The sequence below is a fragment of the Lycorma delicatula genome, chromosome 1 (genome assembly GCF_047948215.1).
Source record: "Lycorma delicatula isolate Av1 chromosome 1, ASM4794821v1, whole genome shotgun sequence".
NCBI classification, from domain to species: Eukaryota; Metazoa; Arthropoda; class Insecta; order Hemiptera; family Fulgoridae; genus Lycorma; species Lycorma delicatula.
Window position 1 is genome coordinate 287,008,465 of NC_134455.1, and position 17,858 is coordinate 287,026,322.

The 17,858-nt window shown below is 36.1% G+C and overlaps 1 protein-coding gene across 1 annotated transcript in view; it reads left to right on the top strand.

Annotated features, from left to right (window-relative positions):
* The first annotated feature begins 1,246 nt into the window (after positions 1–1,246).
* The window catches only part of LOC142332502 (uncharacterized), a 30,495-nt gene continuing 13,883 nt past the window's right edge, over positions 1,247–17,858 (top strand). The window contains exons 1-3 of the mRNA XM_075378954.1: positions 1,247–1,386; positions 3,797–3,886; positions 14,993–15,880. Coding sequence (XP_075235069.1) covers positions 3,805–3,886; positions 14,993–15,880 — 970 coding nt within the window. The 5' untranslated portion in view covers positions 1,247–1,386; positions 3,797–3,804. The remainder of the gene's footprint in view (positions 1,387–3,796; positions 3,887–14,992; positions 15,881–17,858) is intronic.

The following is a 17,858-nucleotide window of genomic DNA, read 5'->3' on the forward strand; positions in this document are numbered from 1 at the left end:
TAATTCTAAAATATTTGTCTATATATCTGTAGTATATCTATATCTGTTCTCTTCTAAATCTATACTATAGGGAAGGTACTATAAATACTTAATTTAGAAAACATTGTTTGACATTTCACTAAAGTTCCAATTCATGACAGCAGGGTATAATATGGAACATAAATATCACATCTTTAAATATGTATCCTTAGAATAATGTCCCATGAATGGATGTTATGTGGTGTCATATATCATGAGCATGTAGATGGGATGTACTAAATATTGTATTACATAGAATAATAATATATAAGAACAAAAATTACATTATATGTTACCTACTTATAATATTATTAATGGGTTAATTATAATGTAACACAGTTTTGTTATGTATAGCAACTAATTTTTTAAAAATTTTGCTTATATTTTTCACAAAATTATGTTCATAACTGAAACTTTATATGGTCTCAAGAAATTCCATTAACTCAGTAAACTAAGCAAATTTCTGAGACAATAAAATAAGATATTGAGTAAAGTTACAACAATGATACAAACAGATTTCTTTTAATAATAACTCAAGAAACTGTTAGAAATTAATACTTAAGGTTTTTTATTCTGAATCATAGTAAATGAAAAGTTGTTCTCAGGTTAGCACTTACTGCTTTACATTTTAAATTATCAGTTTGTGATTAACATAATGTAATAGTTTATGCCATATCCTTTCAATTAAATTTGAAAATATCCAGTTATTTTTCTTTACTAATAAACATGACTTAGTCCTGTTTTGTTTAATTTTTCACTATTCAATCCCTATGCTTAGATAAGCTGCCTAAATCTAGATATATCTCTTACTAAAGGAATTTTTCCTTTATTTCATTAAAAATCATAAAAATATGTTTCTGTGCCTATCACAGACAGCAAAAAATAGTTATGGACTGGACATTTTCTGGAGCATATCTATTCTTGAGCCACTCAAATCATCAGACATTAAATATTCACCCAGAAGCTGATTGAATTTTCAAGATCTGTATTTGTGGTTAGCTGTTTTTTACGTGAAAATTGAACATTTTTTAATTACTTCACAGCACTAGTAAGTATAATCAAAAGGTAAAAACAGCACCAGGGTGGTATTCTTTTTTTAGAATAGATATACAAATTCATTTAAGAATATTTATCGACATTTTTAAAAATTTTACTTGCACTACATGTATTTCCATTTAGCATATATTACACAATTTGAGAATCATTAAACTGCAAGTGTTCCTATACAGAACACAGCACAGATGTTTTTTGTTTAACAAATTAAACTAATAGAAAAATCATTGTTATCTGTTTATGCATTTTGTTTCACTTCTATGGTTTGTCAACAACTGTATTTTATCTGAAGATCACATAAAGTAAAATAATTCAGTAAGTAAATTGTTTGATTTTTTTATATTTCAATTAAAATCATACTTGAAAAAGAAATTATTAATTAAAATGAAATTATGTTTATAATCTATAACTTAATAATAATTCACATTTAATAAACATTTTGAGAAAACCCAGTAAATACAATATTTAATGTTTTACTAAATCATAAAATTTTTTCTTGAGATGAAGAATCATACTTTGACATAGTCTTGGTATATCATAGTTGGTGTATTTGTGAGTGTAACAGAAAAGTAATATTTAATTGTTTTATTATTTATGGTTGATATTAAATGCATTAAAATTGTTACACATTATTTACATAAAAAATTCAATATTAAGAAAAAATAAACAGGATAAAATTGAACAATAACTGTAAAACAGGGTGTTTGCAGGATCACAGTATTACAAAAGTCATGAAAGTGAGATGAAATGCATTATTTGGTCATGAAAATAAAAAAAAAAAAAAAATTAATAGATTATTGTAATTTTAAAATTTGACTACAGAATAAGATACTTTTAAAAATATAAATTAACCCATTTTTCAGACTGTTTCTGCCTAATATCCCTTCACATTCTTCTCATTGCAAAAGTTTAATTTAATATTAGGTTTAATTTCAATTCTGCTTTGTTTTATATTATGCTTATATTTAAAAAGAAATTATGATGATATCGTTTTTAACTTTTTTCTTACCTAAGAAAAATTGTTTATTACAAGAAAATAAATGTGCCTTGGAAAAAAACAAATATTTTCATTTCCTGATGACATTAAATTTGAATACTGGATATTTATTATACAGAATGAAATTAGAAAAAATAGTAATGGTTTAAATGACATGAGTTGTTACATTTCCTGAATTTCAAAATCTAAGACAAACAATAATAAAAAGTATTTAGGATTGGAGAAAAACTTGGCTTGATTTTGGAAAGGTTTCTGTAAGGATGGTTTAAAAATTCTGTTATTTTGGAAACCATATGCATATATTTAAGAACATGGATTATTAGATTCATATATCTTTCAAACAAATTGAATACATTAAGATTTGGTAAAGAATGAAATATTAACATTAACAGTCAAATTTTAATGCTTTTATGTAACTTAAATTCTCTCATTACTTCTGATAGCTTTCTTTAGTAATATTTATTTCAACTTTTGTTGTTGTGTGTAGTACTTCCATTCATTTTATTTGATTCTGTAACAAAAACATCTAAATATGCATTGTTACCAGACTCAACATAAACTTAGAATAAATATAAAATGGCTAAGAAGTACTTATGAATGAAGAAAAAGGAAGGAAATAGAGCTAACTGGAGAAGCTGACATAAACTATGGATTGCAGGTGCTAAATTTCAATCCATTGATTGAAAACCCAAGAAAAAGGAGAAGAATTAAGTATGGATGTCAAGAGTGAAATTCAGAATCATGTATGTCACTTTTTGAGATGTAACTGAACTAGTTAAATATGAGTATATGGTAATCTGAAAGCCTCCAGAATACTTCATGTATGTGTAGAATTATTCTAGATTTACCAGGCCAGGATGTGCTATTAGTAGATACAATAATAGAGGCTAGCAGGGAATTCTAAATTATCTGCTACAAATCAATAACATTCTTTTAATAATTAATCTTATCTCTAATCTGCTGTCTCCTTGAACAATATGCATCTCCTTTATTTGATCTCAAACAGTTTTTATTTCTCATCTAGTATGATTTTTTTTCACTTGCTAAAGTTTTAAAAAGCAAACTACAATAAGGAAGATTAAAAGCACATGAGTCAATATGTAATGCTAACTGATATAATTATATAAAAAGTATGTGACATTTTAATAAAATCAATATTTTTGAACTGCATAATAAAAAATGATAACACTTAAAAGATTATTCAATTTTATAAATATCTCACTTTCAAACTAATGGGAATTTTTCTTCTAAAGGACTTTTTGAGCATATTTGTCTCTGACAAAGAGAAAACTACCATTAATTTTATAGTGAATTGTTTGAAATTTTCAACATTATTGTTCGTAGCATGCAAAATAATTATATTCATTGGTTATTATTAACCAAAATATATTTTTAATTTCTGGAAAAAATATGAAAATTGTGAAACTTAATGTCAAAGAAAAATTGAGATTAAATAAATTTAGGCCAAAGACATAAGTTCATTTGAGTTAAAAATAGAGGCTGTCAGTTATTAAATTACAAATATTGTAAATTTTGAATGGCTTGATTGACTAACCATAGTCATTTGAATAAATGTGTAAAATAGAGTTACCAGCATGAAACTATGTAATTATACAGTATACCTATTAATCCATATTGTTTAATTAAATGAAACTAATATTTACTTGTAATTTTTTTAGAATTTGTGCTAGCACCTTGAAATAAAAAAAATATTTTTTTTTTCTTCAGATACTACAATGAATAGCAAAAGATTGTGCAATGGATTTTTAATTGTTTTAATAAATATGTCTCTGTATAATGAACTGAATAGTTCACCTGGTAAGAGGATTTTAAAAATTAAATTATAAACTATATTTTTAAAATTTTAATTGGCTTAAATTTTGTGAACAATTCAATTTTTCATTGTATCAAATTTTTTGTTGAAAGGTTTTTATTCTGTTTATTACTTCATCTTCATAAGATTTTACAAATTATTAATCAACATTTGTTAAACCAAAAAAATAATATTTATATCTATCTAAAAAAGTACTTAAGTACCAATCTGAGTAAGTAGCTTTTAAATGTTTAACTTGTTCGTAGCCAGTTCGTACCCAGTTTAACTTATTTGATTCATTAATTTAGTGGTAATATGTCTAAAAATACACATTCACTGGAATTTATATAAATTTAACTAATTCCTTGAAATAAATTCTTAAGTCAGTGTTTTACATGGAGTACAAAGTAAATTAAAATGGAAATTATAATTAGAGAACAGACTGTAATTAGGTTTAACTCAATCTTATTTTAATTTTTCTCAGTAAAATAAAAATAAGCAATAGTTACCCCTTCTGATTTGATCTGATTTCTCAAGTGAACGTGTTTTTTAATAATCTACTACTTTTTCTGTTTAGCCTCCAGAACCACCATAGGTGGTTCCTTCAGAGGATGAATAAGGATGATATGTATCAATGTAGATGAAGTATAGTCTTGTACGGTCTAAGGTAAACTGGGATGTGTGGTTAATTGAAACCCAACCACAAAAGAACACCGGTATCCACAATTTAGTATTCATATTCGTTTAAAAGTAACTGCCTTTACTAGGATTTGAACCTTAGAACTTTCGACTTTGAAATCGACTGATTTGCTATGATGATTTCACCAATAGACCAACCCAGTGGGTTAATTATCTACTACTTAGAATTTAATATGTGAGATTTCTAGACTGGCTGATAAAAGAAACAAAGTTAATTTCAAAGAATAGGGTGTAGAGCCATACTTAATTACTTAATTCATAGTTGTACAACTTCACTGGCCCACCACTGAATATTCTTTTAATAGCAATGTCATCAGTCATTCTGTTTTACTCAGCACAACTCCTCAACTTTATTCTCTAAACTGTGTTTAAATCTCCATACATATCTTTAAACTCCTGATGAGTTCAGATCCTCCATATCTCAGTCTCTTTAATAAGCCAGTATACCTTCCACAAGATCTTTCTTTCACAAATAAGCAGATGATGTAGTTGGTCAGGTCTACCAGGAAATCCTAATACTTTAAGTCCTCATGGTCAGTGTTTGGAGAATGCATGGCAGTATGTGGGTGGTATTATGTAGCAGGATGGAAAAGGATATAAAGGTGATCCCTCAGACCCTTACAATAACATGTTTTTACTAAGGGATTTCTTCCGTACAAAAGGGTAAAAATCATCTCTAAAAACAATTCCTCACCATGTGGAGGGGGATTTCTACTCCTTACAGAAAAACCCTGGTCCTCCAGATCAGGGGTTGGACATAGGTTTAATGTCCTACTGTGGAATAAACCTCTTATGCATCCTTTAGGGATATAGCTTGTGATATTCTTTGAAATGGCACATTAAGATTCTTCATTGAACAACATCTTAAAAGTTATAACATTTTAACATTATTAAATTGTTAGCTTTCAAATTACTGGAAGGACTATTGTTTACAACACTACTGGTAACTGTTGAAAGTGCAGCTAATTGGTTTCAAAGGTCTCTGGAAGAAGAAGTTAGGGTATCTTGACAGTGAGTTATTTAAGGATTATAAAGATAAATGAATGAATTTTTTTTCAAGAACAGAGTCATAAAGTAGCAATGAAATTACAGTTAGAAATAACGAAGTCTTCAGCCCTTTCATATAATCAGCTAATGCCTGGCTGCTGCACAAAATATTTTGCTTCATGTGAAAAATACAATTTTAATCTGGTCTGGCCTACCCTTTTCTGACCAGCTAGCAGTTTAATCCCATTACACAAGGTGAGAACCAAACTATTACAGACTAATGATAGTTGCGACACACTTTGTTTAACATGACGGGGACTTTGCAGATATTAACGGGGCATGGTAATTTTCAAGATTACCTGCATAAAATAGGCAGACGTACGTCACCATCATGTTTTTTTGCAAAGACGAGGACTATGTTGAACACGCAGTCTTCAAATGCCGAAAGTGGGACTTACAACGGAGTAGGGCGGGTATCGCACAGTGCATACCAGATACCCGAAATTGCAGATAATGTAATTTACATTACCGGTAGCGATTTTCTGCAAGGACAGTGTTTTACGTTCAAGCCGACGTGGCTGTACAACGATCGGAGGAGGTTAGTCAAACTGAGTTACTGTGGAGTGAAAACAAAGCAGCGGCATAGTGTCTTGCCGTAGTGCCACCGTCGGCATATGACCAAAATATCTGTGCCACAAACGGCTACTGAGCCTCAAACAGTTTAGTGACCAATAATCTAATAGCTCCTAATGAGCTTACCTAACAGCGTGAGCGGATTAAGCACGGTGCCATACACCACCGGCTTAGTGTAACAACCGCTCACTTGTCACAAACTAAAACTAAAACCGTGGAGGTGCACCCCTTGTTATTATACTAAAAAGATATCAATTTCCTGTCATGCCTAGGTCGCTGAATCCTAGCAAGTACCTGTCCACCATATTAAAGCTCTTGGAGCCTTAATTGGGTGGTGGCCAGCCAATATCTCTAGACTAGCTTCCCACAAAAGCACAGTAGGATTCTTATACCCTTACATAAACTACCGATGCCGGTTAAACAAGGTAACCGCATCGAGGAACTCCCACACGGTCCGACAATGCGGCTCTCGCCACACTGACTCGCCGTTTGTGAGGGCCAATTTTCACCTTGACCTTTAAGTTTCAGGGTGGCCCGATCTCTGCCCGAAGAGCAGGGCAGTCCAAAAATCATATGTTCATTTGACTGGACCTCCCCACAGACGCACAGCTCATCAGCCATCAGGCGGAACCGAAACAGATATTGGTTCAAATTAAAATGGTTGGTGAACACCTGGGCAACCGTTGCACTTAAAAACGAACCTGAGGCTACCATCCACCCAGATCCTGTATAAATTTATATAAGGATCTTTCCATATTCTTAGCGTGCCATTCCAGCTGCCATGCATCAATCACAAGCCTATGCAGCCTCTTCCGCAGACGGGAGATGGGCAACTGAACGAAATTTAGATCCGGTGCATTGAGATCACAGTTTTGCAACGGTACTGGCCCGGTCTGAAACCGCATCCCAAATACCTCGGCACCCCGACCTCTTCGCAACTTCCTCATGGCTGCCCGAACTTTCAGCACTAAATATATTGGGATAGCCTTTTCCAATACGGTAGTAGCCTCGAAGAAGGTTGTTTTAAAAGACACCAGTGCACACTATCAAGGCTCTGCGCTGAGCACTCCTTAAATTTTGAAGTTCTATTCATATCCAACCCATGCGACCAAACAGGCCCCGCGTAAGCGGTCATACTCTTAAAGACACCATGTACATTTGACAGCCCGAGAACCTATAGTCTTTCCGAGCAATCCTTCCGTTTGTGCATCACTGAGACGGCGTCCACCGCTACTTGCTTAATGTGGAGATCTTTAAAATTTGCATGTCCATCCAGCCCTCTGCGGTCAACAAAGCCGCCTGCGCTGTACTTTCTAGATGCGGTCGTGAGTTACCACGAACTAATAGGAGACAGTCATTGGCAAAAGCCTGGGCCGTGACCCCTTCTGGAAATGTCAATTCCAGAAATCCATAAAAATCCAGGTTCCACAGCAGAGAACCGAGTACGGAATCGTGCGGGCTTCCCCTGGTGACGGACATTTCCACAACTAGGTGCGCATCATTAAACAGAACCGAGCAGAACATTCGAGAACCGAATTAGACAAATAGTCTCGTACTACGGCCTGCAGGGCTACGGGAACATTGCGATGTTCCAACTCATAGAGGACAGAACTCCAACACAAGGAAGGAAATGCTGCCTGTATGTCAATAAAAATTGCCAAAACGTATTTGCAGTCGGCGCTTTCCACCTCGGCAAGAGCATTTAAGATGCAATCCTTGGTGCCAACCCCTTTCACGAAGCCATATTGGCCTTGATTTAGAAAAAAGTTCATATCGATGAACTTTTTAGCAACTTGCCGAGAACCGGCAAGAGGCTGATGGGCCGATAACTACTGACCTCACCAGGATCCTTTCCAGGTTTTAAGAGCACCCTCACCAAAACCACCTTCCAGCAAGCCGGAAAGCAACCCCAGCATAGGCACCCCGAGAACAGTCTGCCAAGCGGTTCTCTTATGACAGGCAGCAGATGGTAAAATATATGTGGATCAAGTTGGTCAATCCCCGGTGCTTTCTTCAATGCCATTCAAGAAACCACTCGGTCTATATCTTCGGGTTCCACGGTCCGAACGCCAGGGAATGGTGTTTCACCCGCCGATTTCCGCTTCACCCTCCGGAGCATCTGAAAACAGAGTATCCAGGAACACCTGGTAAGTCGCCACAGATGTTAATGTGTGGTCACGACCACCAAACCCGCACCGAACACTGAACAACACGTGCAATGGCTTCAGCTTGTAACAATTCTTTGCGAGCTGCCAAGGATTGGGTTGCAACTTGCGCATGGAGTCCTGCCAGAACTTGAGTTTGGCTTTTTTGATGGCGTGAACGTATTCATTTCGGCCACGCTGGTAGATCCGAAGACGCTCAGCGCGCACGTGGTTAACGATGGTCCCCGTTAGGGGGCAGCGCTGGTACCTTATCCTCGCCGACCTCACTCTTGCGTGCTGCACGCTAAGGTCAGAGGACCACCATTTCTTTCCTGGCCTCAGTCTGCGTTCCACACACGCCCCCCCGGAAGAAGGGGTCATGACGGCTCCAGACATGCTCAGATCAGCGGACTGGCTGCATGTGATGGGTCCGTCCATTGGCCTAGGCCGCCGTAGGACCACATCGCAGCCAGTCTTGATGGCCCGGCCGATTTGCTCCGCCATCAATTCCACCTCCTCCCTACACTCCATGCGCCACTCCAATCCCTGTATGGCAGCATCCCATAACCGCCTCAGCCTGTATCGATCCAGGCCCCCTAGGTTATAGCGACCTGAATCTGGCGCCATCAGCTGCCAAGTGGAATCGACACTAATATTGGTTCTAGTTTGCGTTGTTGGAGAGGACTTGGGCTCCCGTTGCCCTTAAAAACGAACTAGAGGCGTACCATCCCCCCACGTTCTGTATAAATGTACACAAGGACAGAAATCCGTTGAATACCAGGTTCCACAGCAAGGGACCGAGAACGAAACCCTGCGGGCTTCCCCTGAAGATGGACGGACGTTTTCACAACTAGGTACGCATCCTTAAACAAAGCCGTGTGATTAGACAAGTAGTCCCGTACTACGGCCTCCAGAGCTACGGGAACATAACAATGTTCCAACATATAGAGGACAGAACTCCAACACAAGGAAGGAAATGCAGCCTCTATGTCAATAAAAATTGCCAAACATATTTACAGTGGGCGCTTTCCACCTCGGCAAAAGCATTTAAGATGCAATACTCGGTGCCAATCCTTTTCATGAAGTCGTATTGGCCTTGATTTAGAAAATCGTTCATATTTATGTTTTCCCAGAGCCGTTCCACAACCAGGCTTTTAAGCAACTTGTCGATTACCGGCAAGAAACTGACTGGTTAATAACTGCTGACCTCACTCTGATCCTTTCCTGATTTAAAAACGGAGGTCATTACGACTACAGGCACTCGCAGATCAGCGGATTGGCTACTACCCAAGGGTCCATTCATTGGCCTAGGCCAGCGTAGGATATTATCGCAATTCGGCCCGGCCGAATTGTTCAGCCATCAATTCCACCTCTTCCCTGTGCTCCCTTCAGACTGGTTTCGCCTTCCACAGCCTTGCTATCTCTGCACAGTTCCAACTATCGTTTTCCCCGCACAGCTGGACGCAGAGGTTTCGGCAGGATTTTTATTGCAATCGGCCGATGCACAAGGACGCTCCACTACCCTCGTGGAGACCTCCAAGACCTTTTTTGCAGAGGACCGGGGTCTCGGTGAGCTAAAGTTTGTAAGTTTGCTTTGGTGTGTGCCCATTGTGGTGAAAAGGGCCACAAGCGTGACGATTGTTCGCATAGGTCCGAGGCTCCGTCCTGTGCTAACTGTAAGAGGTTGCACAAAAATCATGAGCACCCAGTTGTTAGTAAGGAGTGTGGTTGTTACGTAAGGGCCTTTACATTATATTATAATTCCTTAAATAGTTAGGTTCGGTCAACTAAATGCCCAGGGTGCTTATGTAGTCCAGGTTGAGTTAGGTGAGATTGTAGAGAGACGGAGCCTCGATGTTGTCCTTCTACAGCACCCATACGTAATTAGGGGTGATCTGCCAGACTCACAGCTGGAAAAGTTTTGTGTAGGGCATACCTGTATGTCTGCTATTCTGTGCAGGGAGTGGCTTGATAGTGTCTTTATACGGCAGGTTTCTGACGCGCATCATGTTGTGGTCAGACTTGCCATTCGCGGACAGAACCTTACAGTGGTTAGTTCATATTTCCCATACAGGGATCCCACTGAGGAACACCTAGCGAGATGGGATAGGATCCTTCGTATTGTGGGCAATGATCCAATCCTTATTGGTGCCGAAGTTAACGCGAAGTCGCTTTTCTAGCACAGTGGGATCACTGATCATGGCGGTGACCTAATTGGTAGTTTCATCGCGCAGCATAATTTTGAGGTCTTTAATATTGTGACCAGCTGGCCACTTATGTCGGTACGGTTAACGGACAACGGCGGGCCTTTTCAGGTACAAATATTGACATCACCATTCGTAGGGACATCCCTGTCACGGTACTTGACTGATCTGTGGTCGGCAACTGTTCTAGCGATCATCGGTTGATGCTATTCGAAATAATGGATGAGCTGCACGATGGCGATGAGGGACGCTTTCCTGTTCACCGGGGGCGCTTCCTGCATAGGAAGGCGGACTGGCCGAAATTCTCCTCTTTGTTTCTAGACTTCTTTTTCTTCTAGACTTCTAGGAAATTGTCCTCTTTGAGTCCAGACTGGAGATTTTTTCTCGAGACTTTGACGGCCTGCCATTAAATATCCTGGCAGAAAATTTCACCTCTGCGGTGGTGGCAGCGGCTGAAGCCGCCTTTTCTAGAAGCACTGGGGGGGAAGGTATATCTGGTTGGTGGTCTCAGAATCTAACAGCAATGAAGCAAGCTGTGACCTTACTCAGAAGGGCTGCGCAAAGAGAGGGTGATCTTGATCGGCGTGCGGCCGTAATTGCATATTACCGCAGAGCGAGGACTAGGTACTTTTATAGCATTAGGTCTTACAAGCGTAATTCCTGATGATTTTCAGCCCAGAGAAACCCACAATGATGTTGCTTAAGAGCCGATTGGCTGCTTCCCAACGAATCCGGGTTCGAATGGCTGGTCTCCCCATTCGGTACGTTACGACTTAAAAATACCACCTGGGTGTTATCCTTGATGAGAATTTTCATCCTTGGACCTTTCTTCACCGGGACCTTGGCTTTAATACCAGCCTTAGTTCCCTGCTGATTAAGAACAAGACTCGATTGAGTCTTGTTCGCCACCTTGAGCACAACACCACCAGTGATGCGCTTGGCACGCCTGATCTCAGGGTGTTCACAACCGCCGCAGCAATTCCTTGGCCTTTTTCTCCAGATCGTTGGCCGTCATTTTGCTTCCCTCTTCGGGAAACAATAGTACAACCGGACTAGCTCGTGGAAGTCGTTTCTGTATCGGAGAAGGGACATTCCTATTGTCACGTATGGCCGGCGGCGCCTTCTTGGCGATCTCAGCAAAGGAAGGCATAGTTTCCTCCCTTCGAATGGTCCCCATTTCCTTTTACACCGCCCCCTGAATGGACGATGCGCTCGCTGAAGTGACTTCGGCTACTACTGCCTCTTTTGAGGCCTGCTCTAAGTCAGATATTTGGCCCACCAGTCTGGCCTGTTTGAGCCGCATCGCGTCGAATAGGATACGTATGTTTCGCAAGGCGCCATCGACCTTGTCCATAGTCTCCTTATTAACTTTGCGCGCCTTGTCGTTCTCTAATGCGCCAAACACATCAGAGCAAAGCCGCTCTAACTTCTCCCGCTCTGCCAGCAGGAGTGTTTCGCACTTATGCGGCGAGGTACCGGATACCGGACCACCAGCCGCCGAACCTTAGCTCATATTAGTTATTCTCGCCAGGGAAACTGCACATGAGGAAGTCATCATGTAGTAGAAAAAACAAGAGAAAAAATTCGAGATTAAGAGAAAGTATGATTGCAGAGCGAGCAAACAAATAAAGAGTTAGGTGTACTTGTCAGAGGGGCCGTTGAACTCACCATATTTTAGAAAGCGTGCGCAGGGAGTCACTGAGGGTGTTCCAGGGCTCACAAAGGCCTCACACTCTCCCGGGACGCATACTCGCCGGTCTACCACACCTAGGCTCCGGTCACAGACCATCTCCCGGTCACGAAAGTGAAGAAAAGCCTGACGACTTCATGCGACCCGAAGAAGTCAGACCCGGCTCCAAATTAACCTGAAACTGTGCACCATATACGCGTCCAACACCACGGGGCCCCCTACCAGAATAGAACAGGTGAGTCCGTCGTACTCAGAGTTCGCCATCTGGATGCGCAGCCGCTACCCCGCTCAGTTCTTGCTGGCCACATAAAGTGGCCAGCAAGAACAAACAACATTCGCACTGCTTACGACATGTTCACATGCAGCATTAAACCACCCAAATCAAACAAAGAAATTTTCCGTAGAATTTATATTTTTATCGCCCCTTGAATTTTCAATGAAATCCCTTCGGACATCAAATAACTATTAATGGCATATTAATCGGCATTATTAGAAATCGTGCGCAGGGAGTCAGTGAGAGTCAGTTAATGCCGATTTAAATTTTGTAATTTAAATCGGCATTAAAAAATGGCTCCTTAATAAGAATTATATCGAAAGTTCTTTTCAAAAACAAGCTAATTTATCGAAGAATTGCCCATATTATAAGTATAAATAAAATATATTTTGAATTTAAATAAATATAATAATGTCAAGTTCATTAAATGAATAAAGTATTTAAATACATATCCAGAAGTCCAAATCATCATACTCCAGCTCATGAATAATTTTACTTTACTATTGTTTCTACATTTTTCTCTCTTTCGAAAAGTTGCATATTAATATAATAGCAGCCAGCGTAAACAATTTAATTAGATAATAATTCCAATTTTCACAGTTGTTAAGTTATACCTATTTGTTAAGATGACAGCTTTCACATAGGATTTCCTCGAGAGTACCTATTTCTCATTCTTTTGCAATCTAAAATTCGTAATAAATCAAGAATACGTTAAGTAATTTTCTTTCATTGTTATTATAACAGTACTACTTATATTACACATGTGTATACCCATATGGCTTTGTATATTTTATTTATGCCTGTATAAGTGTGTTTATTTTAAGTTTGCAAGAATTATTATTATTATTATGCTACAACGCAATTTTGAAAGAAATACGTGTAAAGAATGAGAATTAAAAACTATTATAATAAGGAACGGTATTTTAAATTACATGCCATTTTCGAATTACAAATTTCTAAATCGCCATTTTCATATCTGTCTTGTGAGACTTAGATATTAGAAATGCTATGTTACACGTGGCATTTTTAGAGTAACGTTTATTTAATGTAAAAACCCATTATAAAAATGGGGAGTGTTTGGCGGAAATGAGAAAATTACGTATTCATTTCGGTAATACACAGCCCAATCTCGGTCAAATGTTGAAGAGTTCATTAAAAGATTTGAGCACACGTATTCTCTTAAAGCTGATAACTGCGTGTGCGTCAACGTTCACCTATTATATATACATACATATATTAATTAAAATAAAATAAATATTTTTGAATAAATATTAATTAAATATTTTTAACATAATATTGCAAGTGAACGGGAGGTATGGTATCATAGATTGCAAGTTTTTAATGATTTTGTAATATATATATATATATATATATATATATATATATATATATAATGTATGCAGCTGATGCGAATCAAATTCGCGTAAATATAAATTAATTTGTATTGGTACAGAGGAGTATGGTTATTAAAAGAATTGCTTTTAAAAAAATAATATATATATAACTGATAGTATATAAGTGTTTCTTAAGGAGACTGGGTAGAAGTATCTCTTTCTGTAATTATCATTATTTGCAATTTACTCTTGCATAGTATAGCATAAACAATGCTATACTGTAATGTTAGGGTCACACTGATTTAACGTTATGTCTTCCTGATAAGCTTATGAATAGCTATTTCAAAACTGTCTCAAAATAAAAATATACTTACTAAAATAATGCTTTTAACTGAAATCCCTGGCCTTGACAATCATTACTTACTGTTGGACATTTGTTTAAACCACTAACTTTAAAATAAATTCAGGACCTATTTTTTAAATTCTGTACATTAGTCATTCCATTTAAATTAATTATGTTAGTATTAATAATGCCAACAATTTTAGACTAATACAGGTAATCGAAAATGGTAGTTTTAAACATTTAAAATAAAATTGTATTATATTAATATTTAAAGAAATGGTCTTGCTTTACTGGTCAGTTTTTTCATGAGAGAAGTCACATATTATTTCTTTACTATTTTAATGCCATTATTATTTATATATGTATATAATGGCAAATTTGTTTAATAACGTGCAAAATAATTCATATACTTGTGCATCTTGTCTCCATAAATGTTTGACTTAATGTAAAGTCAGACATTTATGGAGACTGTCATTCAGAAATATTTCTATGCACAAACATTTGGTTACATTTTTATTTGTTGCACAAATGAAAAAAAAATGTTTGCATGACGTTTGTCACACAAACATTGAAAAATCAGTTTCTTCTTTTTTTTAAGAAAAAAACTGGAATAAATATGTATTTCCCCATTGGAAAATTACCTTCTCCAGTCTTATGCTAGAAAAAAGGATCTAGTGATTAAATCAGAAATCAGTGTTTTATTGTCTTATCATATTCTTTTTCTTTCTTTAAAAAAAAAGAAAATATATCTTTTAGTTATTCTACAGTTGTTATAATGGATTAAAAAAAAAATGTTTTAATAGGTGGTGAGAGGACTTCTTATAAAGATAATGGTTCAGATAATACAAGAGAATCAAATTTAAATCCAACTGTCTTACCAGTATCTTCCCTAACATCAGCTAAAACTGATTCATCAAATAATGTCATAGATAGTAATACTTCTCCAACAAATTCAAAAATAAATGGTACTAACAAAGAAGGAGTAATAACAAATAAAAGTAACAGTGAAGAACATGAGACATCAGGTGATATTGAAAGTAATAGAGATGATTCTTCTCAAGATGAAGGGGATGAGGTACACGACGAAGAGAGTGAGGAACAAGAGTTAGATGAAAATAATGAAACGCAAAGTGATGATATATTTGAAGAAGAATCAGAGAATGATTCAACGATTGTTGATCATCAAAAAAATCAATATAGAAAATTAAAACTTAGAAGAGAAATTGATGACAATAATGAAAATAAGGACAATAAAGATTTATTAAAACTAAATGAGCAAGAAATAGATGACATAAAACAATTTTCTGAAAATAAAATTTCTTCTATTGAAAATGAAATTAAAGCAGCATCCCTCAAATGTCAAAAAGCATGTTTTGAATGTATCAGGCATTCACTTAAAGATATAATTGAAGATGCAAAAGTAACACTTGAAAATTTACAAGCTGATAAAGGAGATAGTGAAAGCAAAATGGATAATGAAAAATCAAAGATGGCCTCAGATTTAAAATACAGTTTTAATACAGCCCAAAAAGACTATGACAAATGGATTGATAGCTGTAAAAACAACTTCCCTAATGGTTATTGCCTTTATGATTCTCTTAGAAATTCAGAGTCAATGAAAAATTCTGTAATCATTGGAGGAAATGCATACTGGACTGAAAAGTGCATTTCACATTATATGTTAGAAATTAGTAAGTAATTTCTACTTTACATTTCTTACTTAAGTTTTAATTTGTTTCTTTAATATGCATTCCTTAATTTGCTCAAAATTTATCATTAAATTTTAAGAGTAATTCTATTCTTTTCACATAAATTTTACATTTACAACTCTAAGTGATTTAGAAATACATGTGAGAAAAAACCAAAAATCTTTATTGATAGCAATAAAACTAAACGTCTATATTTAAAACTAAGACTAAGTGTATTCTCAATCTTATTTTATAACAAAAATTTTAAGTTATCCAGTCAATTTAAGTTACTGTCATAAATAAATTTGAAGATCAACTACCTCTACTATAGCGTCTTGTGAAAATTATTGAAATGTAATTTTGATATTAATTTTTCCTTGTTGGTAAAAGACTAAAAGGAAATTCCTCATTAACATATGATATGTGGAATCACATATTAATCTGGTGAATTCCACATGTAAACTGTCTTGCACTGACTTCTAAAGCTGATGGCTGTGATACAGCTAATTGTATCACGTAAAAGTTGACACAAACTAACTAAAAGTTGACAACTTTTACTATGGTGCCTTCAAATTACAATTAAGAAATGATAATCAGCATTCTTTTTAAAGGATATGTAATCAAAAAAGGTGATGTATCCACAATATTCAGTTGAGCGCAACCTTGATTACCAGCTGTAGTGGATATTTCATACCCCAGCAGAAAGTGATATGTGTTGCACTCTCTAAGAATCCAAGATTCTTAGAGAATCATGCATGTGTAATAAATTAAGTGTGTATTACACATCAGGTATTGCATTTAGTAAATCTAAGTATACCAAAATATGATGGAATCCATCTATGGATTGAAAGACTGTGATATAGTTTAAGATTCAGTAGTTAACATATTGCTTTGATGAACAAGCCACAACTTTGATATTAAACGTGCAACCCATCACAGAGACACTTGATGGATTTACCTGCTTAGATTAGTATATAAATCACTATATTTGGACTCACCTGGCAAAGAAGTTGGTAAAACTTCTGTTTGAACATCAAGAGAATGCAGTTAGCTGTAGCTGATATTTATTTGGTCAAAGTATCATCTACCTGAATGGATGACATGCAAAGAAACTTCATAAGTTTTGTACATCATTCATGAATTGTGTTATTGATTATGCACTGATATTGTATCATTCAACTCTCTGCATTTTGTTAAATTAATTGTTGAGGTCAAGGGATTCGTTTCATTATTCAGTACTGATTCATCAGTACTCAGTTATCCAGGAGACATATAGTTAATTATCCTACTGTCTACTCAAACTCTTTTTTTTTGTAAGATGCAATTAGACAGGCCCTTAAAGCACTTTGTCAGTGAATGTCCGATTTCAGTCCCACAGAAAGCATTGTGCATTAGCAATTATGTATGATCTTTCACCAATATCTGGCTCTGGACTAGAGCCTTCATGATGTTTCTTTTTCATATTATCACTAGACTATTCAATGTTCCCTTGAAAATGGGTGGTACTCATTCATTATGACTAAATAATCTTGATGGTTAGGCCACTGGATCACAACTACAGACCACATGGATGAAACATCAAGAGCAGATAAAAAGTTAAAATAAATAGTTAAGTTAAAGTTATAAATAGTTAAGTAAAGAGAATTGACAGATAAGGTTAGGAAGAGTGCAAGAGTGATGCCAATAACTAATAATACAGTGTAAATACTACACTCTCTGCTTATATTCAGTGTACTGTCTAGTCTGCATTTTCAAGTGTAAAAAATGTGTTCTTTCAAATACAGTTACAATGGAGTAAATATAACTCAGTTGCAATGCAGTGCTCTTTTGAAGAAACACCACAAGTCTGTCTTACTACATTTCAACTCTTTCATGCAGCTGTGATGTGGATCACCATAATACAGCCTCATGAAAGTGAAGACAGTTGACAAATGTCATCAGGTCCTACTTATGACATGACTCATTTTTATTTTAAGAGCAT